Source organism: Hemicordylus capensis, chromosome 1 (genome assembly GCF_027244095.1).
Source record: "Hemicordylus capensis ecotype Gifberg chromosome 1, rHemCap1.1.pri, whole genome shotgun sequence".
Classification (NCBI taxonomy): Eukaryota; Metazoa; Chordata; class Lepidosauria; order Squamata; family Cordylidae; genus Hemicordylus; species Hemicordylus capensis.
In genome coordinates this window covers 341633471-341657893 of record NC_069657.1, presented here as the reverse complement: position 1 = coordinate 341657893, position 24423 = coordinate 341633471, and the positions used below count along the sequence as shown (strand labels likewise).

Genomic DNA, 24423 nt, shown 5'->3' with positions numbered 1-24423 from the left:
TGTTTATTTAAAACTATTTTAATGCTCTTGGTTTTGTGCATGTGTAAGTCTACTTTGCATGGATGTGGAATTTTCTGCAAAAGGACTGATTGCCCTTTAAAATAAATAATCTTAGCCTCAGTGCTGACAATCTCCACAGCCCTCTGGGGATGGAAGAAGGGCTGCAGGTCCACGAGAAGCCTCCATCTTCACTGCGTTGAAGGCTTCTTGTGAAGTGGATGAGGTGATGAGGGGAGGGGTGATTTTTGCATCTCTCCCCTCCTTCCAAAAGCCTTTTTCACTTGTATAAATATGTCCCTGAGGGTCAAATAGCCTCAATAATCCGTAGCGTGAGGTGAGCACCATACTGGATTTATAGGTATTCCTAATCTCTTTATCATAATGTAGCAATAAGAAAAATTTGCATCTACATTTGTTTATCCATTTAACTGAACTGGGTTTTTTTTTTAAAAAAAACAACCCAAAAAAACCCATAATTTTATTAGGCAGTGACAATCAATTAATTAATTAGGTGGTCCACAATAATCAGTCACTGGAAGGCAACTGCACAGACACAGACTTTTCTTCTAGGTCTGCCATGTCCCCATCCTTTATATGAAGATGAAATTCTGAATTTCAGATCTTTAGGGCTGGTCAAAGAACAGGATAAGAAGAGGAAACCTTAGAAAATCAAGTTGTACGCTATTGCCCTGTAAATTATCAAAGAAAATCAAAATAAGATGTATATCCATCGCTCATTTTTCCAGATTCTATTTTCTCATTTTAGAAATCAATATGCCTAAAAGGTGAACATGGCCCTTAAAACAAAAAACAGATGGTTGGAAACAAAACTTAAATAGTGTGTGTCTTCTGTAATTATAAAACTTCAGTGCTGCAAAAATCGTAATTTCACCATTTAATCCCCTTCAATCTGCAGATAATTTTAAAAAACTACTTTATATCTTCCCTCCCTGACTGACTCTGCCTCCTGCCTAAAACCCAAACTGTGTATTTTTAAATTATGGATGTTTTAAACTTGGTTGTTAACTACATTGAGACAAACCACCACAGGGCAGAGTGGGAAGAAAGAGTAAGCATCCCTGTTGTACTTGTGTTGCATTCTCTTCAGACAGTGCACTATGACAGTTTCATTAGGCAGCTTCATCTATATTATTAATTCTCCAAGACGGGCCATGCGTTGGGACGTGGTAGAAAGGAAGCGATTGGCTGACAGAGTTTGCAAGCAGAAGCACCTGATTGGGCAGTGGGGATTCCATATGCAGATAGGGAGAAGGAGCCTGTGAGAGCAGAAGCACCATGGTGATTGGGCAGTGGGGATTCCATATGCAGATAGGGAGGAGGAGCCTGTGGCACTGTGGTGATTGGGCAGTGGGGATTCCCTATGCAGATAAGGAGGAGGAGCCTGTGATAGTTAAGGTCAGTTGGAACGCAACTGTTACTGGTCGGAAGATGTTCTTGATTGTAGAGGAGAGGAATCTATATATATAAAAGGAGAGCAGGCAGGGGTCTGCAAAAAGATGGGTCGTGAGGGAGGAAAGAGCCCCTTCAGGAGAAGGAGGATGCTGTTGTGTGAATTAAATGAGGAAACAAGATGAACAAAATCTGTTAACTTAGGGAGGGAGGGAGAGATAGAAAAAACATGAAGGGAGGGGGAAGAAAGAGTGGGGAAGAGCGTTGGAGAAAGTGTTGGAGAGAGAAAGAGAGAAAAAGAAGGGAGGGGGAAGAGAGACAGAAGGAAGGGCAAGGGATGGGCCTGAGCCTGTCAGCAGCCTGAGGGGAATGAGCGGCCATGGCAGCACTAGCAGCAAGGAAGGGCCCAGTCAACCACTGCTGCTGTTTGGGGCTACCGAGGCCATTGTCAGAGGGAGGCAGGCAGGTAAGGGACGGGCCCGGGCCTGTCAGTGGCCTGAGGGGAATGAGCGGCCATGGTGGTGGCAGCAGCGAGAAATGGCCGGTCAACCACTGCTGCTGCTCCTGGAGGGAGGAGCAGGAGCTGGGTTCAGTGAGGGTGGGGAGGTCTCTGGGGATAGGGGGATGCAGCTTGGCCAATAGGAAACAGCAGTGCTGCAGCCATGACCAAGAAGGGTGAGGGAGATGGAAGCAATGGGATGGAGGAAGAGCAGGAGTGCAGCTCAGGTGAGGTGAGGTGAGGGGAGCAATCAAGTACTAATGCACAGATGCTCTATAGTGTGCAAGAGTTCCAGCATTGAAGCTTAGAGAAATAATGGCAGCGGTTGGGATGCAGAGGTGGAGGGCGGGCAGGCGAAGCCCCTCTGGCCAGAAGAGGTGGGTGGATGGCAGGCAAAGCCCCGCCAGCCAGGAAGATGAGGCGGTGGCGGGAAGAAATAATGGCGGTGGCGAGGAGGTGGGCAGACGGCGGGCAAAGCCCTACGAGCTGGGAGGAGAAGGGGGAGGCAGCAGCGGGATGGCCTGGCCCTGGCCCACCCAATGGGGAAAGCTGCGGGGGGGGGGAGAGAGAGAGAGAGAGAGCTGTGGGGGGAGAGAGTGAGCAAGCGAGCTGCGAGGGGGAGAGCGAGCGAGAGCACTGCGGGGGGGAGAGCGAGCGAGCGAGAGCGCTGTGAGGTGTGTGTGCCACAGGCTCAGTGCACAACTGCACAGATGCTCTGTGCGGAGTCAGCTAGTATGTTATAAAAATGCCCTGATGTAACCCGCATACAGCATGGTGAAGAGGAAATCCCGCCCCTGCCACATCACTTGCCCACACATCCTGCCACTCATGGAGATGGGTCTCACAATCCCGCTTAGAGACCCGCTTAGGGAGGGTGAGCGGGGAGAGCGTGTGAGCAGGGAGAGTGGGATCGGCTGCCCACATTACTGGGAGGATCGGGGGGCTGTGTGGCCCCCAGAAACTCCAGTATGCCCTGCGCGAGTGCCCGCTCTCCCCGCACACGAGCAGTGTGCACATGAGCGAGTGTGCAGGGCATACTGGAGAGACCCTCGAGCCAGGAGGCTGCTTTTAAGCCTCCCAGCCGAGGGTCTACTCGTGAGAAGCCACGGCTACTCACAGTTTTAAAAACTGAGTGTGCGGACCGCTCACTCCGCAAACCCGGTTTAAGGGGAGGGATAGTTTGGTGGGTTAACCACCAGGAAGCCACTGGGCTCGCCTGCAAGCCCAGTGGCTCCCACGATCAGGCAAAATCGAACTAGGCTCCCCTAGCCCGATTTTGCCTGATTGTGGGAATAGCCCAATGGTTATGAAAGGGCTTAACTGAAGAGGAAAGAGCCCTTCCTGTGACTGCGAGGGCGGATTGATCACGAATGTGCCCGACATCACAGAGAGGGCTTTTCCCTCTTCAGACAAGCCCTGTTGAAATTGTGAATGGAGGGGAATGCGGGTGATTGAATGAATGAATGAATAATTTATTACGGTCCATGACCGGATAATAAAACAGAATACAGCATAAAACATAAGACAAAAGTTAAGAACAATAACTTAGATAAAAGTGACTTTTTTAAAAAAACACTGCACTTAAAGCTGAGTTCTCATCTTTGCTAACCTCTCTGTGACCTCCATGTGACTATCCATTAAAAAATGGGAAACATAATAACCATCTGAGTACCCGGCCTATTTTTTAATAATGGTTCTATCCAGATGGAGCAAATGGTCTTATAGAAAACACAGCGGGGATATTCTCATGATAAGCAAAAATCCGGCTAGGAGAGCCTAGCCCGATTTTTGCTGATTGTGTAAACCATCGGGCTCGCAGGCGAGCCCGGTGGCTTACAAGCAGCTAGCCCACTTTTGTAGCCCTCCCCTTAGCCCGGGTTTGCGGAGCGAGTACTCCGCAAACCTGGGCTTCCTGATCATGAGTAGCTGCGGCACGACTTCGTGCCGCAGCTACTCACGAGGAGACCCCTGGAGGGGAGGCGAAAAGTCACTTTCCGGCTCTGGGGGTCTTGCCAGCATGCCCTGAGCACTTGCGCAGGACATGCTGGAGCTTCCAGGGGTCAATCGGCCCCCGCTCCCCCGAGCCCCCGCCGGCTCTGTCACGGAGCCAGCAATCATTTAGGTGGCCGATCTGGTCACCTAGGGCTCCCTCCCTGCTTACTCACAAAAACCAGGTCTCACTGATCGTGAGACCCGGCTCAGTATAGTAAAACGTGGGCTACTGTCTCGATATCACCCTCACTACATGGGCATAGCCAATTCCTTAGGAATTAAAATTCCTTTAAATCTCCTGCGCGGGTGATTGATGTGGTGGGGTAGAATTTCCTCTCCCTTTGCCCCACTGTACACGGCTACAGCGGGGCATTTTTATAATGTCTGAAGAGGCTATTGTCTGCCATCACTGTTTCAGTGGAAGAACAGAGGAAGCCTTACCCATGTCACCTAGGCAATGGGAAATGCATTCCCTTTTTGCCTTCATTGCAGATGAAATATGATGTTCACATCCCCCCTCCTGGTGCACTGCAAAAAAGCAGGCACTTTTGCCGCCTGCAAAAAGAGCTTTGAAGCCAGGAGACAATTCGCCCTATCAACTCGGGCATTCCCAAACTGTGCCACAACACCAGGTCAAATTCCATACCATGAGGGATAAGTAACTACATAATTAAAGACTCCAGTGTGCCCAAACTGCCCACCTACAAAAAAAGGCTGCCCACTGCATCTCAGAATGATTCACTGCAACAAAACAGGAGATATCTTTGTTGCCAAGGAAGCAAGTAACCTCTCTCACTCCCATGAACACATATATGCCCTTTCAAGTGCTTCCTCTGAAAAATCACTGAAAACAAAGGGAGCTTTTCAAGGACCACTAAATTGTTCATGAAACTCAGTTATTCACTTTGGCTTAGCTCTACGACATCCTGCATGTGTGAACTGCATCATCCATTGTACAGAGCAATGGTTGAATTTCTGACTAGACTAGGTTAAAAGCAAGAAAAAACTAAGAATGTGTGCACTATAGAAGGAAGGCATAGATACAAGTCGCAAGGGGTTACACTGAATTGGTTTTCTACTGTGTTTGGAACAGAATTTAGATTGACAGAACCTGCCCTTTCCACTATCCCATTCACCCTTTTCCCCCCTTAGCACAAAAGGGGCCCATTGGCTGCAGCTGTGGAGGATGGGAGGCACAGGAAAGAAAGTTCTGTGGAATAGGCTCATACACAAATATAGTGAAAGGGGAAACCTCAATTTAAAAAACTACCAGCAGAAGAGAACAAGTCAAGATGCTGGTCATCCTAACCTATAAAGCACCTAATGGCTCGGGCCATTAGGTGCTTTGTAGATATACACCCATATCTAGAGAATACACCCTTCCTTACATGATGGTTGCAATCTCTACCATCAGCAAACAAAGGTCTTTGCGTGGTGCCCTCCATACAACCAATCTGAATTGTGAGGGTTGTGGAGAGGCTCATATGGTGGCCAGTGGCCAGATGAGAAACTCTATTCCCCAATCCTCCACAGGTTGAAAAAACAAACAAACCACACACAGACCTCAGAGCTATGCATGGCCTTTTAATCTGAGCAGTTATTTAGTAGCTAGGGAAGAGCAGGCTGTTCTATTAATGGGTTAGGGGTAATGGGTTCTTTTAATGGGTTAAGCCTGCGCAGAAGCCAGGTGAATGCTGCCGGAGCTGCGCCACTGCCACGCAGGCTACTGGGGCGGGGGAGTTGCCAGTCACCTTTTCCTTTACTTCTACAGGTGCCTCTCGCTGCCCGCTCCCCAACAGCCCTCTTTGTAAAAGATTTCCCTATCCCCTTTCCAAGCCAAAGGGAATCCACACTGGATTCCCCTTTACACAGCCGCTCAAACTGCCAAACTGGTTTGCGGACCTGCGGTCCAGTCCAAATTCAGCCTGAACCATGAAAAATGGTCCATGTACACACCTAAATCGGAGTTTACATTTACATCAGTTTAAGGGATGTTTTCATATTCACAGATCAAGGCTCACCATGGTAACTGTCAAATGAATTCAGGAATTGCTTGGTATCCAAGCAAATAAACTGCATTTCTATTTGACAATATTTCCACTATTAATCTTTATTATAATTTTTGCTGCAACTCAGCATTATCTAAGACCAGGACTGTTAATTAGCTTGGCTTGAATTCCAGACTTTAATGTCATCAGTGTGAGTCTCCATGCCATTACAGAAAAGCAGCCAATAGGAATTAATTGTTCATAGACAAGAGTGATGATTGCTTCTCTTTCCATTCAATAGGCTTGAAAACAAAAGAGAGTTCATAGATGCATGTGCTTGATGATAGGTTGTCAATTGTATAAAGGCAAAGTTTCGGCAACCCTTTTCAAAATTATAGGCCTCAGTATATCAAAAATCCACTTTAAAAAGCAACCGGGGCTATCTCAGAGATACATGAGATGCAACAAATAATCCCCCCCCGATAAATAGCAAATATAAAATATATATTCTTCCCAATATACTGCTGCCTTTGTCAGTGTGGTGTAGTGGTTAGAGTGTTGGACTAGGACCAGGGAGACCTGAGTTCAAATCCCCACTCAGCTAAGAAACACGCTGGGTGTCTCTGGGCCAGTCACGCATCTCTCAGCTTAACCTACATCACAAGGTTGTTGTGAGGTTAAACATAACCATGTACACCACTCTGGGCTCCTTGGAGGAAGAGTGGAATATAAATTAAATAAATAGATAGATAGACAGATAGATAGATAGTTAGAATTAATGTATTAGGGTTGTGCATGGACCATTATTCATGGTTTTGTCCGAATGCCGACTGAACCACGGGTCTGGAAAAGGTTTGATCGAACTGATCAGCCAATCTGATCTTGAATTCAGATAAATAAGGTATATTGGAGATGTGCTGAACCAGTTTGAATTGAACCAGGTTCAGTCCCAACTGGCCTGGTTTCACCAGTTCAAACTCAAACTGGACTGGCCACAAAAGCAGGTGCCCAGTCCAAGTTCAGATTGGACTGGCTCAACGGGCTCTGCTTGTAAAAGGGACTCTGGTGAGGATTCCACTTTACAAGCAAAGGGGAATACTGTTTTTTAAAGGGTTCTAGGGGCAGCCAGGGGAGCAGCAAGAGGACACCCTACTGGCTTCGCCAATGGCACAGCAGCAGTGGCTCCTCTAAACCCCGCCAGAACTCCCACTCAGCAGTGCGCAACCTGCTTCGGACTGCCACGCATGAAGTGGGGTTCCAAGTTAGTCCACGCATGAGGTGGGGTTCCAAGTTAGTCCAAGGGGGTTCCAAGTTAGTCCATACTTGCATCTCAAATGTTTATGCATCCGCCATCTTGAATTGGGGTGGATGACATAGGGTTGAGGTGTCCCTAGTGTCACTCTGTAAATTGTTTAGACAGTCCACAAGTTAGCCCACTTGCACCTCAAACTTTCATGTGTCTGCCATCTTGAATTGAGGTGGATGACATCATCACACACTATTCCATTTAGATGTCTCTATGTGTCCCTACAGCTTTAGCAAATTTGGTTCAAATCGATTAGGCAGTTCACAAGTTAGCCCATTTGCACCTCAAACATCTATACACATCCACCATCTTGAATTGGGATGGATGGCATCATCACAAACTACACCACTGAGGTGTCCCTATAACTGTACCCAATTTGGTCCATATTGTTCCAGGCATTGCAAAGTTGATGAGGGTTGGGCACACAGACACACACAGAATGCCAGGTGATCTTACTTTCCTTAAAGAAAGTTGTCTAAAAAGAGGAGAAGAGAGCTGGCCTGAGCTTCCCTCATCCCATCCCATCCCATCCCAGCCATCCCTTGTACTGAAGTTTCATATAGGCTGCAGTTTTCTAAGTTTTCTTTCTTTCAAATATTACAACTCTTTACTGGATAATTGTAGTAATAAAACAAAACAAGGAAGGTGTTGCTACAGAATTGGTTAGACACAAAACATGGCTGATGTTGATGAAGGACTGGTGAGAGAATTGACTGTCCAGAGTGAAACTATTTTCAGTTGTTTGGCCATGCTCTCTTGGGGGAAACCTTTTGGTGGTCCCTGCATCTGTCACAGCAGTATAGATTTTGTATTGAGAGGGGTGCTGATGTTTTATCCTTTGTAGGACGGGAAAGGGAGAAGGGCAGGGGTCATGATCTGGCTCTCTGTCCTGGAATCAGTTAAACAAAGAACAGGAAGCACCAAGGTATGAAGAGATGTGTGTATGTGTGAGAAATTATCGAAGTGTTAATTAATATCACAATATTTTCAAGAAAGGAAGAGCGCTATGTTCTTAAGAGGTTTCCTATTAAGTATTTTTTTTTTAGTTCAATTAATTAACAGACTCACTTTAAAATGCTCAGTGATGTGTGAAGGCCAATTAAATATAATAACGTAAAAAGGAAAATGAAACAGGGTTAAACTTGAAACAGTGGGTTTTCAGCCTTAAGGTGCATTAATAATTCAGAGAAGAATCTCCCCTTCACCAGCCCCACTGAAAGTAATGGAAACTGTGCAAGAGCTCACTTGATCCACAGTCCTCTGGGAATGCTCCTATGTAAGCATCATTGAGATGAGGTGGAGCTGTGTAAGAGCTCTGTTCTTGCTCAGGTTACAGTTTTCAGTAGGGCTTGGCCAGAAAACACTCCCAGTTGGTTATGCCCTAGAGATTTAAGACATTTACACTGTGAACATTAGAAAATTAGGCATCCGGAAAACAGAATTCTATGATTATTTTAAAATCCATTTATTGACTCAGTTAGGATTACTAATTTCTCTTTCTAAAGCTTTTTTTTTTTTTTTGGTCAGAGCATTCTTTTTTTGAGAGTCTTGTTACAAATCTTTACATGAAAATTCATTTTATTATAATGCATGTGTTATCACACTGATTGTAGTCAATTAACTCCATTGCACAAAACATAGAAGTTCAAAATAGGCTCTGTGGATGTTTCTTGTAGATCCTATCACAATCTCTCAAATAATGTTAGTAATGGAAAGAAAAATATGCCCTATAAACTTGATCATGGATCAGCATCTGTATTACAACAGGTGGAGGCCCTGCCTTAAACACACACCCCAGCTGACTCCCCAGTTGGCAACCCAGGTACTTGAGAGGTAGTGCAGCCATGGATGATTATGGGAAAGGAACTTGCTGGCGAGGACTGGATTACTCTCAGCCACCCTCTGTTATAAAATGAAACGCTCACCAGAGAGGTAGATTTATTTTTTTTAAGTCTTGTAATGTTTCCACCCTGCTATGCCTCTGGAGAGTAACCTCTCAGCCAAGTTAGGATACTTGCAACACAATTAACATTCTTCACTACCCCTTTTTAAAAAAAGATAAGAGAAAGCACATTCTCAGCTGAGACAGTAACAGTGGTTTGTATATGCAACCATCATGGGTCTTTTTAAAATTTTATTTTTGCTCTTTTCTATCCCTGAAGAAAAGTAGTGTATCATTCCAAAACTTGCATCAAGCGTTTGAAACATCAGTTGGTCCAATAAACATATTCTATTGCTTATTTTCAGTTGCCTATGTGGCTTCAGTTTAAACCATCCCAATGGTTCCAAATTTGCCCATATAACTGTTGTTTCCCTCTGCTCAATTTCAGACTGCTTCTCAGAAAAAGATTAATTCTATCCACATAGAACATTTCATCAAGCAATGAACAAATGTTTGTCTGATGGAAGGATTTATAGGGGTGGGAAGTGCCTTCCTTGTACTCCCAACCAAATAGTGATACTGCTCTTAGGCAAAACTTCAAACACTCAGTTGCTCAGCTTTATATCGCTCTCACTCTGAAGCTCAAATGACGCATTAGCCGCTAAATGAGGCACCACATACACAGCTACTTCAAAGCTTTTAATGGCCACTAGCTTTGACAGTCACTACAGGTGCCCCAAACTGCAGAAGCTCCTTCTGATCTTTGCCTTGGAGGGATATCTGGCAATGAGGGAATCATTACTGCCACCCATTCACCCACCAGTAGTACCTCACTCTTTCCCAAGGAGAGAAAAAAGGAAGTTAGTTCCCAACTGTTTGCCTTCCTTGCTCTCTCTGATGTGTCTGCTCTTGCCTGCCGTCAGAAAAAGTATCACAGGGGTTTTTGTGTGTGTGTGTGTGTGTGTGTGTATGCCTCTTAATTAGTAACAAAAGGTCAGTGAGATATATTTGAAATAGTTATTTATCGGTACAAAGCGTTTTGGGCTACAGCCTGCATGGACAATAACACAGAGAGCAGAGCTGCCGTACAGGTAACTTCCAGTTATGCTCAAAAATGAAAAAGAACACTGAAAAGTCATCCTCTAAATTCTACATCATCTCCATGTTTGTTGTCAGTCCTCTCAGCACTCTCTTGCCATAAAGCTTTTATTTGTTTTTTTGTTTGTTTGTTTGATTGATTGATTTATATACCACCCTTCCAAAAATGGCTCAGAGCGGTTTACATCAAAATAAAAACAAACAATTAAAATCAAAACTAAATCAATTAAACAATTAAAAACAATTAAACATTAAAATCATTTAAAACCAACATTTAAAAAATTAAAACCTTAAATCTAATTAAAAGCCTGGGTGAATAAATGTGTCTTCACTGCCTTTTTAAAAATTGCCAGAGATGGGGAGGCTCAATGATACAAGAATAAAGATTCTTATATCATTGCCCCAGAGCAGGTTTGTTGTTCTTTAGTGTAGCTTGGCTGCATATCTTTCTTAATTCTCACTTTAATGACACAACATGGCTTTGTGTAGACGTGTACTACTAATAAGGGTCAGAAAGCCAGGAGGCAGGAAAATGAACCTGATCATTTGAGTTAAAGCAGAATATCATATCCTACAGTCTCATCCTTCTGCAATTATTCTAAGATGCATTAAATATTTGTTGGAATTCAGAAGCCATTCATACAACTGGTAACAGGCAGAGAGAAACTAAATTTAGAGTGCTATCCAGAGGGAAATCATCACAAGAATCCAGAAGGAGAAGCAAAGCAAAAAGATGACTCATAATCACCCCTTATGTCAAACAAGGTGCATATAGGCCAGATTTCTGGAAAGAGGGAAAAGGGTGGCCCAACAGCCACACAGTGTTCCAACAATTTCTTGATTAGGGAAGCTGAAATCGGCTGTTCTCCACCCACCAGCTAACTGGTCCCTGCAGACGCTTCTCACTTTAATGATGACATAGCTTCTCCTTCCAGAGGTTCTCCCTGATATAATTCATAGATGAATGGATACCAGGACTTGGACAGCCGATGCTACTCTGCTAGAGGTGTCTTTGCTCTGAAAATCCACAGGCAATCACCAATCTCTGTTTCTTCCCCTTTAGTTGTAAAAGCAATTAATTTCCCAGAATCTTAACATTTTGTGAGCTGCCATTTTAAGCCCTGCAATGTCTCGTAAGCCAAAACAAATTCAATTTCACTGATTAAACAGAGTGTGCTTATGAAGACAGTAAAGATGGAGTATACTTCTATTGGTTGTTTTATTCCTTGTCCTTGTTTAGTTTCTCCTCAGCGGTTTCTGAACCTGCTCAGTGAGAGAGACAGACAAGCTTCTGATGTACATGTTGTGTAGTATATAAAGAAAGCAATGCCTGAGTAGGAGAGAATAAGCTAATTAAAGCATACTGAGGAGTTTATAAATTCTCACTTTCCTTTCTGCCTGTCATCATGGTTTTAGTCAGATTCGGCAAGTGACCTACGGAGCTAAAGTGGCAAAGCTTGCACATAGCAACACATCAAAGAATGGCCATTATGGTCATGGGTGGCCACTTAAGATGCATTGGTGGCCACAGAGGAATTAAATATTAATCAGAATTAGCCAGCTCAGACAATATTCCAAACTGAATAGACCAGTTTAGACAACACTCACATGTGGGAGGAAGATCATCACCACCTGGTATTCTGGTGTGCTGTAGCCTCATCATATGGACAGTTCACCCACTCCTTTAAAGTAATAATTGAGCAGCACATAGAAAGGTGGTTCAGACAAACCACCCCCCACATGACCAGTTTGCAGTGCACAAAAACTCCTCCTCCTCCCCAAGGCATTGAACTGGTCCAGTCCAGAAGGCTCCATGCATACTGAGTAGTTTGTAATCATCATTTTAATCTCTGAGTTCTGAATATTTTTATTTACACTTGCTTTTGTACTTCTGCTGCATGCTACCACCACCACCCCACCAAAAGGTAAAGAGATTTAAATTCTGAAGATCTTGACATTAAAGTTTCCAGTTCACAACCAATATGGCTGAAAACATGAGGGAAGAATCCTGTATGTCAGGGGTAGACAATAAATTGTGACTGGGGAGGATGGGTGCTGCAGTTCAATAACAGCTGGAGGCTGCCTACCCTTGCTGTATTTACTTGCTTTTTTTAATGTGATGTAGAAATTAGAGCATTGGCTTAATTGTGGAAATCCCAGGTTCAAACCCCTGCTGACCTACCCAGATCCCTGGGTGACGATGAGCTAGGGATGTGCACATATCACGATTCAAAGAGTAACATCCAAATAACACATCCCTGGCAACTTTAAAAGGGAGGAGAGCAGCTCCATAGCTGCTCCATTGCTGCTTGCCCGCAGCTTCCTGTTCAGGAGGTGCCCCCCCCCAGGTGCAATAGCACACCAGCGGTGCTCTCTCCAGCTGCCCTTGTGCAGCAGTGGCCATCTGTGTGGTCAGCAACCTGCTCTCCTCCCTCTTAACGGTGTCAGGGTTGTTTTAGAAATCGCTCTTCGAATTGTGATACATGTACATCCCTACCTTAGGCAAGTCACTCTTTCTCAACTGAACCTATCTATATATTAAGTATATCATTTTAAGGTTTTTGCAGACCCTCAAAGATCAGATTAAGTCAGCACTACTGAGGAAAGAAAAATAATGAGTCGTGTATTTTACTTGGTGATACATATATTTCCAGTGCTTAAGACCAAAATGATACTCAAGACAACTTCTTTGAATAAATAAATAATAATATTGTGGAAGAAACCACCAAAATTTGCTTCTGCATGGGGATTAGGTCTATGTAGCAACTTAAATATCTGACAGCTACTTTCTACATGGTTTGACAGAACTGAATTGCAATTCTCCATTTCATCAACAAACAATCCTGAAAACTGCTGGCACTAGCATGGAGAATTTCAATTACAGTGAACACATGGCGTAAACTGATTTTGAGGGGAACAAAAATATTTGAACTGGCTCTCATATTTAGGCTAAGAATTCAGTAATTCAATCTGACATCATTCCAAAAGCATATTTAGTTAGAGAAAAATAGGAAGAGGTTAAAATGCAAGCAAAAGTTCAGACAAAGCAATTGGAAATAATTAAGTAATGGAAATGAATTGACTATCATACACCAGATATGAACTATGGGATAGGGATGTGCAAATCAATTTGTGGCCAAATTGATTTGACTCATATCTAGTAGATTTGAGTGATTTGCCCTGGGGTCGATTGTATCTGTATGTGATTTATCTTCCTCTTTTAAACAACTTACTTCAGTTACCTGTTCCAGTCAAGTCCAGAAGCAGCATAGATCTCCAAACATTCATACTGACAACATTCTAGACACTGCACTATATTACACTTTCATTCAGGGTTCCCTCTAACAGGGATTCCCAGATGTTGTTGACTACAATTCCCATAATCCCCAGCCAAAGGCTACTGTAGCTGGGGATGCTGGGAGTTGTAATGAACAACATCTGGAAATCCCTGTTAGAGGGAACAGTGCTTTCATTCCAAGTCAGGAATATCATATATTTTCCTGGAACACTCCATTAATAGGCAATGCACTCCCCTCAAATAAGCTAAGATTGAACATTTTTACTTCAATATACATTTACATGCAGCAATTTCCTACACTAACAAATTGTTTGTGGCTCAAATATTTCACAGGACAATTGGGTTTCTATATTGATTCTAAATAAGGACCAATTCACACATGCATGACATAACTTGATGTTTCATCAATTGATTTCAATAGCTTTTTACTTTATTGATTTTGTTTAGTTTTACCATATAAACATCTTCAGTTCCCTTTTCCCTCCTGCCTCCTTGCCCATTAACCTCCCCCAATCTCATTCCTCTGACATAAACTTATGAACATGTGTAAAAAAAGTAAAAGAAGAAAGAAACAAAAACATTTTTAAAAAACAACCCAAGCAAATATATACATAAGGGGGAAATGCAGCATATAGTACACTCCTTCTTCATGCACAAGCAATGTCTGATCCTGGCTGTGGTGTTTCATCTTTGATTAATGTTTCATATGAGCATATTATCATTTGACATTACTGAGTGATGAACCTGCTGCATATATGAACCCACTCTCAATGTTGGGTTCATGATGAATTTTAACATTCAAGATGTTAAGATTCTAAGGTCAGCGAGATTTTGTAGGTGAGCAATTACTACCAGAAACAACACAATGGGCCATGTGGACCATACATACAACCAACCCTGCCTAACAAGCAATACAGGTTACAGGTGCACATGTTTGACTCCCCCTCCTAGTGCTCTATGCTTCTTCTCCTAAATGTGTGGGGTAGTTCATCTGACCCACCACTCTAGTCATGATTTAAATACTATTTTAATGTTAAATGTTTTTTAATTTATATTAATACATAATATTTTAATAAATTTATTAAATTTAATAAATATTAATAAATTTAATTTAAAAATCAACACCTTGTCCTGCTAGCAGGACATGGTGTTTAGCTATAATCTAAATAGACAGACAAATGAGGAAAAAGGAAGAGAAACAAAAAACAACGTAGGAAAAGAGGCAGTGGCTGACATCTAGACTAAATTACTCCTGAGCAGTCCTATTGTAATTAAGTAGTCCTTTAGAGTGATTCCTGAGTTTTATTATTCAGTAAGTTAGACTGGATATCTTACTGACTTAAAAATATCTCAGTTAATTGGAAAAGGCATATTAACTGGAAAATAGTTATCTCTTGAATCAGTTCTTAAAGAGTGGGAGAAACTACATTATATAAATACCTGGAGGCAATTAGTTCCAAAGACAAGGTACTGCCAAAGAAATGGATGGAGGTGTGAAGTAATATCATTGGCTTAACAAAGAGATAGGTAGGAAAGGAAACCAGAGTATAAAGAGAAATTAAGGAGGAAAGATCAGAAGGAGCAACAGCATTCAAGCATTTAAAGCAAAGTAAAGTTGTGCCATGGAGTTGGTAATGACTCCTGGTGACCACAGAGTCATGTGGTTTTCTTTGGTAGAATACAGGAGGGGTTTACCATTGGTTGCACCATTAGGTGGCTCATTCAAGGATTTACAAGTAGGAAATAAGATGTCTAAATGAATAAAAAAAAGGAAATGCAACAATGCAAAGAGGAGAAATATGATATTTATGAGTAAGAAAACAGCTAAACTGCAGAGTGAAAAACAGAAACTAATGGCCAACATACAGACTAATGAGTAGCATATGCAGCGAACATGTAACGTGTATTCTGGGAGAGGGGGAATTTTTGTTGATCTCTTCTTCAGCCTGAAGTCAACTGTGACCCCCCAAAATGTCCCTGAGCACTGCACAATCTTCAGAGACATATTTTCAGGTGTCACAATTGGCTTAAGAGTAAAGAGAAGGTCAACGAAAATCACCCTTCCCCTGAAATGTTCATGCAACAAATTTGATTAAATAGTATGGGCAAGTAGGGTAAAAGATAGCGAGGGCAAAAAAGAAGGAAAAATGACACCTAGGAGAACAAATACAGTTACAATGTGTCTCTAAAATTGCCAAAATAGGCTCTCTGTCGGCCTTTAGAGAGCCCTGAAAACTTATTTATTTGGCCTGGCCTTCCAAGGTTTTAAAATTGTTTTTAAAATTATTTTAATTAGTTTTAAATGGTTTTTAATTGTTTTTATATTGTTTTTAGCACTGTGTATTAAATTCTTTGTGTTTTTATGTCTTTTAAAATTTGCTCTACACTGCCCAGAGCCTTTGGATGGGGTGGTTTACAAATAAAATAAATAAATAAATAAATAAATAAATAAATAATGAGCAACAACATTAACTTAACACATTTATTAAGCCTTTTGTTTCCTACTAATCTCTGCCTCTCTCTTTGTGCTGCGACTTCCTATCTCTACTGCACAGACTGCTGGGATCTGTAGTACTGCAGGAAACACTGTAAGCAGCTACACTACATCCTTTCCTTTCTTAGATTAAACAAACACTAAACACTGTCAAGCTTTAAAAACATTTTTGAAATATAACACTTCTTCCTAACATGCTTCCAAAACCTACATAATTATACCCTTAAATCTGGAGGGTCTTTTAACTACTTCATCCACTTCTCGTAGTCTTCTCTGAAGTAGTATATCAGGAGTATCAGTTTCATCAACTGTACCACTGTCACTCAGTATCCTGCATCACTGGGGAATTGCAAATCTGGGTTACTAGAAACTGCTAAATTATCACTTTTGGTTGAGATAGAACTATTCTCAGATGTTTGGCATTTCTAATCTTGAGTGTTGACAAACTCAAAAGGAATAATCTGATTTGCTCTGAAGAATAACATTGTGTATATTGCTGTATGTTGGCTGAAGTTTGCCACTTGCAGTATTGTTAGCAATATAGACCAGATCCCCAGCTTTAAAAGTATGGCCTTTAACCCTATGGGTGGCATCAGCATAATGTTTCTCTGGTGCAGATTCCGTACTGCATGATGGCCTCTTAGAAAACTCAGTTTGCATAGGCCTAGCCCAACAATTACTATGCTCCCAGAAATACTTGAAAATCCAGGGAACTAGTTGTGGAGTGACATTCAACTTATTGCATAGCCCAGAGTTTCAAACAACAAGTTCTCCAAGTCTTAGCATACCACTTAGGCTGTTGTGCACGGCTTGTTTAAGAGGCAACCTAGAAGGCCTCAGGATAAGACAAACTATGTAAGAAATTGTAAGAAAAAGTTTCACTTTTGTTGTAGCAGCAGCAGCAGCAGCAGCCTATATACCCTGTTTTCCCGAAAGTAAGACCTACCCCGAAAGTAAGACCTAGCAGTAATTTCTGATGTACCGCTAATTGCCCTAGTGCATTTTTTTGGGCTAAAATTAATATAAGACACTGTCTTATTTTCGGGGAAACACGGTAGGGATGTGCACGGAACCAGCTGGCCCAGTTGGGTTCAAGGCTGGACCAGCCTCGAACCCAACTGGGCCAGTTTGGTCCGGCACCCCCTCGAATCCCCCCAGGTTTGGTTCCATCCGGGGGGTTCGCGGACTGAAAATTCTTTTTTATTTTTTATTTTTACCTTGTACTCCCCTCGGGGGAGTTCCTGGAGGCGGTGGGGGGGGAGGGGGTCCATGGAGGTTTCCCCTCCCACGCCAGGCTTCTAAATCACTCCCTCGCCCAGTTTGGGTGCTCTTCAGCTCGTTTTTGGCCTTCACCCGGCAGCCGAACAGCCATGTTGGGGGCTAGGCGCAGGTGCCCAGCCCCCAACATGGCCACCGGGCTGCCGGGTGAAGGCCGAAAACTGGCCAAAGAGCACCTGAACCGGGTGAGGGGGTGATTTAGAAGCCCAGTGGGGGGGGACCTCTGTGGACCCCCCTGCTGCCTCCAAGAACTCCCCTGAGGGGAGTACAAGGTTAAAAAAAATTTTTTAATGTATTTTTAAAAAGAATTTTTGGTCCACGAACCCCCCAAACTTCAGGGGTGTGTGTGTTCAGTCTGGGTCTGGACCAAACTGGGGGGTTCAATTCGACCCTGAACCATAAAACCCCCCCAAACCGAACCCCTGAACCTCAAACCCCCCAAACCGAACCCCTGAACCTCAAACCCCCAAACCTGTTTGCACATCCCTAGCCTATATTGAGCTTGTAAGATCTTTTTAGGACCCAACAGTCCTACACCCAGATTCATCAGTAACTAGATAAATTGTACCCACGCCCCCACCCCCACTGCCCCACACCTTTTTCTCTGCTGGGCCTTTTCAGTGAGCTGTATTCAATAAATAGTTGACTTGCCAAAAGATGTCTGGTATGTGCTGCTGTTCTCACATATCCAATATAGGACACCTCAGAACACAGACTCTAGCTAAGACATTAAGCATGAGAATAACTTAAATTCAGCTTTTCCAAACTGTAACATAAACACTCTAATAATGCTTCTTTAATTTGGTCACAAATTGTGTTTAATTCATATCCTACCTAAATATAGCAAGTACTGCATTATTTGAATCTACAGTCCTCACATTTGACTGTTCTGCTTGTTCCATTTTTAGATGCAACCAACTGAAAAACAGAGGGAGCTGTTTGCTGGGGGGTGGGGAGTAAGAAATCTATTAACAATGCTTTAAAATAATTTTACCTGAAGGCCTTCTATGGCTAATCGAAGCATACTCGGTGTCAGCTTAGAAGCCTGCTTGAATGTGAAGTTGCTCCAGTCTATAATCAAAACAAATCCATTTACTTGAAGTTCTGGATCCTCAATCATGGCTTCTAATGAAAGAAGTATGGCACGCAAAATATCCACCAGTGTGTATCTGCCAACATATAAAAGAGAAAATTGGGCTAAGCTAACTAACCAACAATGTTCAGATGCTAGAAGAAAAGGTTTTATTTTGCTGTCAATTGTTCAGCTATCACTTATGCATGTAATAAAGAACGTAGCATGGACTTCAGTATGCAGAAGCCAGGTCAGATACAGGTATTGCAACACACACACAGATGCTTACAGCTGACATTGCAACATAGCGGATACTACTGGGAAGACAAAAACCAAGAGAGACAGATTTTGGATGAGATCATGAATGATATTAATCAAGTGGTAGTAATAGTAGATATAACTTGAATGTGTGAAACTAGCTGCATTTGTTATCACATTAGCATTCACCACACTTGGCAAGATGATATAAATAAGTGACAAGTAACGGTTAACCACCAAATATATTTATTCAGCACACTTACAGCCCACTAGTCCTCCAGAAAGTTCAGAGCAGCAATAAATAACAGCTAACCAAGAGATTATATTTATTCAGCACACTTACATACCACTTTTCTCCAGAGAGCTCAGAGCAGCTTACCACCTGATTCCAGGGAGCTTTCCAGACTAGACCCTACAAAGGGGTCAGGACGTATCTCGGAAATGTGCTTCCACACTTCCTGGGTCATGACACCACAGTCCCTACACTGACAGCAGGTTGCCGTTCACATTTCCAATGCCTTGTTGCGAATTTAATCACTGCGATATAGAGCAAGGACGTCATATATCTGGCATGAAAAATTTGCTGTTTTGGGGGGTTGTTAAGTTGCAGCGAGACTGCTCCCCCTGCTGTTTACGTTCCGAATGCGACTTGCCCAAATGGAGGCATTTTGCTGCTGTTCCAGGTAGACCAGACCTTCAGCAGCAAAGCGCCCAGGTAGACCAGACCTTCAGCAGCTGAAGTGCATCAAATGTCTCCAAAATATGGTAAATTTCCCTTTGGTAACTAGTTGTATGGGTTTATTCAGAATAGGCACTGAGCTAGGGATGTGCAAGCCGGCTCATATCAAGCTGGCCCAGTTCAGGCAGTCCGAGTTTGAACCAGCCCAGCTCCCAAAAGCGGGGTTCTGGTCCATGTTCAAAATGGAACACTCCTTGGTTAGAAGAACTGGCTCCTGGGCCAGTTCAGGGGATATATTTGTAAGGGAAAATCTGGCTAGGATTCCCCTTTACAAGTAGAGGGGGATTTCCTAGACTAAGAAGGGGGGGGGGTGGCGAAAGGGGAACATTCACCGTTAAGTTTCCCAATGGCAGGGATGGCAGAGATGGTATGGTGGGGGCTCCTCCAACCTCCCCACTGGCCTCCTAAATGACAGGCCAGGCCGGCTGTTGCCCACATGAGCCAAAGCCACTCCAATGGCCTGCGCACACGCACAGAGGCATGAACCGGGCTGCAGCTGGCCTGGCCTGTCATGTGAGAGGCCAGTGGGGAGGGGGCTCGAGGAGCCCACGCCTCCTCCTCCTATGTCACTGCCACTGCTGCCTCAGTAGGGGTGTGAACGGAACCGCCAACTGCGGTCCGGCACTGGGGTGGGGGGGTACCTTTAAGAGAGGCGGGAGGGTTTACTTACCCCTCCCGCCGCTTTCCTGCTTGGCGCTGTAATCCTCTGTGTAATTGGGGCAGCAGGACACCTCCCTGCCGCCCCTTCCCCTTCTTGTAAAATATATATATAAACCCCCTTCTATTGTATCTTTTCCTTCTCCTTTCCCCTCCGCCCTCCCGCTCTTACTTTCGTGGTGCATGGAGCACACAGGATGGTACAGGATTATCCTTGTAACAAAAGGAAAGAGGCAAGGAGAGACTTTTATGGGGGAGACGAGCCTTTGAGGCGCCTCTGCCCCATCGACCAGCGCAGATAGTGTCAGCATCAGCCGGCTTGAAGCCATCTGTGCCAGACGCTGCTGGGACTATGGAGAGTCTCCCGCCAACAGGTCGCGAGACTTGCAGTTCAGTGGCCAGGTGCATCCTTCAGTCAGTGCTGCCACCAGAGCACAAGGGACGCTTGGAGACAAAGCACCACTCAATCTTCGCCCTCCAGGCAAAAAGAGCTCTTACCCTACCGACTCCCCCTCTCACATCCACGGAGATCAGAGCAATTGAAGTGCCGGGAAAGGCGAGCGTGGCGGCGATGGCAGCGGCTATACCCCTTCCCTTCCTCAACGTTACTTGCAAAAAAACCCAGCATGCGCAAAGGACTGCTGGGGTTTTTTGCAAGTAACGTTGGGAAAGGGGCGGCAGGGAGGTGTCCTGCCGCCCCAATTACACAGAGGATTACGGGGCCAAGCGGGAAAGCGGAAGGAGAGGTAAATAAACCCTCCCGCCACTCTTAAAGGTACCCCCCACCCCCAGACCGAACCACCCAGCTCCGGACCGGTCCGGACCGGTCCCGAGGCTTTTTTAATGGCCTCCGGACTGGTCCGGGCCCATCCCTATGCCTCAGTCAGCAGGAAACTAAAGGCAAATATTCCCCTTTTGCTGCCCCACACTTTAAAAGTAAAGAAACTCTGCTTTACTTATAAAGAGGAATCCTAGCCAGATTCCTCTTTACAAGTATATCCCCCAAGCCAGCCCAGAAGCCAGCTCAGCCGACTTGATGGCTGAACTGGACCAGACCTGGTTCAGCTGAGCCTGGGCTGGGCCAGTTTGAATCCGGTCCAGATTCAAACTGAGCTGGCTCGCACACCCCTACACTGAGCAACATCCAGACTAGTCATGGTTCAGCACCATTGAAATCAACGAGACAAGCTAGTCATTACTGACTTAAGTCCCATTAAGTTATGACTTAACTTAGTCTGGATGTTGCCCACTAAATTTAGGGCTGGTCACTACCACTGTGAGGCACTGAGAAATTCTCTTTGGCTGCAGGTGCCAACAACAAAATTTAGGAGTCTGACCCTCTCAGTGACTGAATTACCATGAAATGGTTTTCCTTTGCTAACTTTCAGGAGAAAGAAGTAACAGTGGTTGCAACCTTGCTCACAGATAAGCAGCTTAAAGCCCATCAAAGTCAATGGGCTCAGCAGCCTAATTGTTTCAGGATTGCAGCCATTATCTTTAGACCATTAGAAGAACCTGTTCATCCAGAAAGATATATTCAAGGTATTTAAAAATAGTAGGCAATATACTATCTCTGTGGGGCACCTTGATTTTCCAAAGTGCCTTTTTCCTGGGTTACATAATGTTAGATAAGCAAGCCTCATTTCACAAAGCCACAAAGAACATAAAAGCCACTACAGACCACATTAAAAACAATGCTGAGGCTGAACCTTTAGCCCCATGTGAGAGCTGAAATTGTAGAAATCACAAATGGTAAGCATTTGTTTTCAGTGCCAGCATCAAAGTTCTTTCAAATGAATTATGATGAAAGAATCTGCATGAAAGCCTTCACACAGCAAGGAACTATTTGCACTCTAGACCTACAGTAACCAACATTTTACCTCATCATTATTATTCATGTTGGCAGCATAGCAGGGGGGACAAATGTAAACTTGAAGTTGCTTCACAGACTTGTGAACAGACTTTATTAACTCTGAATAAACTCAATTCTTGCTTTGTTCTGAGCTAATCCTGAAAAACTTGAAATATCTGCCTCAAGTTTTGCACAGATTTGAAATCAGCCAAAATGTCAGAATTTGAATTTTGAAAGAAAAAAGAAAAAATCCCAAATTTTGCTTTCAAGAGTTGACTTTGAGGGACAGTTACAACTGGTGAGTTCTAATTTAATGCTGGCTAACAGTATACCAAAATGCAATGTTTTTGTGGACACCCCCCCCTCTAAACCCAATAGCATCCACAATGGGGACTGTTGAAAAAGAATGAATTAGGACCACAAGTATTCCACTTTTTCCAAGCAACTTTGAGTTAGGAGTATATGGTTTGGAATTTTCATCTAAAGTTTGTTTCATTTGTCATTGAAACTTGCAGGACCTCTATGTGCGATTTGAGAAAACATCTAAAATGCCTGCCCATCTAGTTTGGATTATCTCTTCATTACACATTTGTAAAATCCTACAGTACAATAAACCCTTTCTCACGATCGGAGAAAGCGCTCAAAAGGGGCGAGGGGAGGAAGCCTTGAAATGCTTACCTCCCCTGCAGACAATCCTCTCTCCTTTGCTGAGTGAGTGGATCACTCACCCAAACAATTCTGGATCCTGCCGGCAGCACGGTGTTTCTGGGGCCAGGAGGCCCCAAGAACTTCGATAATGCAACGTGTGAGTGTGCAGTGCATTATGGGGAGCCTCCTGGGAGGGGAGCCTCCTAGGAGCCTCAGGTTGGGAGGCTAACAGCTGAGACACCCAGCAGAGTTTGCCCCCGTGCCACTGCCATAGCCCCAGTAACTTAGTTTGAAGCCTACTCTGAGAAGAGCAGAAGTGGATTCAGGAGGTAAGCAAACTTTTCTAAACAAAACAACATCACGCCTTTTTCCTTTAAACTAACTAACAGGAGGAAGGGAGATTTTAAGGGGCTAGTTTCTCTTTAAGGGAGATGTCCTAGTGTGTGTGTGTCTGTGTTTGTTTCTTGCCAAGGCTAGGATTTGCCAGGGCTTGCACTGGGGGCTCTGTGGCATTTAGTTGTTGTTTCTCCCTGCCTAGAGGGGGGCAGAGGGAGGAATCGAGCTAGGGCTGTAGTGAGTCACACCTGGTGGGAGGGCCCACATTTCTGTGAGCCACATTCCTGTATCTCAGTTTTAGGCCTACTATCTATATAAGAGACGAAGGCCGGAGAACTTAGCAAACAGGGGTAGCAAACAGGGCATTGGAGTTTTGCATGGAGTTTAGTGGGGAAGTGTGCGGGGGAGCCTGAAACCAGCCCCCTTGATCACAAGAAGCCCAATGAGAAGAGAAGGTAAGTACTATTCACTCCTTCATATTCTTGAGAAAGGAAGTTTGAACAGTTAAATAACTGACCAATACAGCTAAGACCTAACTTTCTAATAAACTATATCTGAATACTGTAAACAGCCAACAAAGCCAGTTATGAAGATAGAAAGCCAGCAAGGGAGGGGGCACTTCCCAGTGATTGCAAAGAGTGTCGAATGTATGACTATTTGCTCCATGGGCAGAAGTCATGGGTGTGTGCTCGGTGCAAGGAGCTCCTGGCAATCAGGGAACAAGTCCGTTCCCTAGAGACCAAGGTGGCAGATCTGGAGAAGCTCAGAGATACAGATAGGCATGCAGACAAGACCTTCAGGGATGTGGTAGAGGCATCCCACTGCAAGGCTGATGGCTCCTCTACTGTCAAGGAAAATGAAGGTCTTGGGGAAGGAGAACATCAGTCTGAGCAAGAGGAAAATGCTCCCTTAGAAGAGACCCCTTTCGTGGATGATGAGCCCATATCCTCTTGCACAAGGGATACTCCTCTGGGGGTTGGGGGCCTCCTTGAAGTGGGTGATTCAATCATTAGAGGAATAGAGATATGGGTTTGTGACCCACGTGTTGATCGCACGGTGACTTGCCTGTCTGGTGTGAAGGTTGCGGACATCACACAGCGTCTAGATAGACTGTTAGGCAGTGCTGGTGAGGAGACAGCTGTTGTGGTGCACATTGGCACCAACGATGTGGGGAAATGAAGTTGGATGATCCTGATGGATGATCTCCAATTGGGAATTGACAGAGGAAGTGTGACTCTGTTAGTCCTTTTGGACCTCTCGGCGGCTTTGATACTATCAACCATAGTATCCTTCTGAAGCGTCTGAGGGGGTTGAGAGTGGGAGGCACTGCTTTGCAGTGGCTCCGCTCCTACCTCTTGGGCAGGTTCCAGATGGTGTCCCTTGGAAACCGCTGTTATCGAAAATCTGAACTTTTGTATGGTGTGCCTCAGGGCTCCATATTGTCTCTGATGTTGTTTAACATCTACATGAAAGCACTGGGGGAGATAATCAGAAGATTTGGTGCAGGGTGCTATCAGTATGCTGATGACACCCAAATCTATTTCTCCATGTCAGCATCATCAGGAGAGGGCATAACCTCCCTAAATGAGTCAGTGATGGGCTGGATGAGGGATAAC

At 44.0% G+C, this 24423-nt stretch overlaps 1 protein-coding gene across 1 annotated transcript in view; it reads right to left on the bottom strand.

The window, feature by feature from the left end:
- CLVS2 (clavesin 2) overlaps positions 1-24423 on the bottom strand; it is a 66673-nt gene that overhangs the window by 31589 nt on the left and 10661 nt on the right. Inside the window, exon 2 of the mRNA XM_053284123.1 lies at positions 18240-18414. Coding sequence (XP_053140098.1) covers positions 18240-18414 — 175 coding nt within the window. The remainder of the gene's footprint in view (positions 1-18239; positions 18415-24423) is intronic.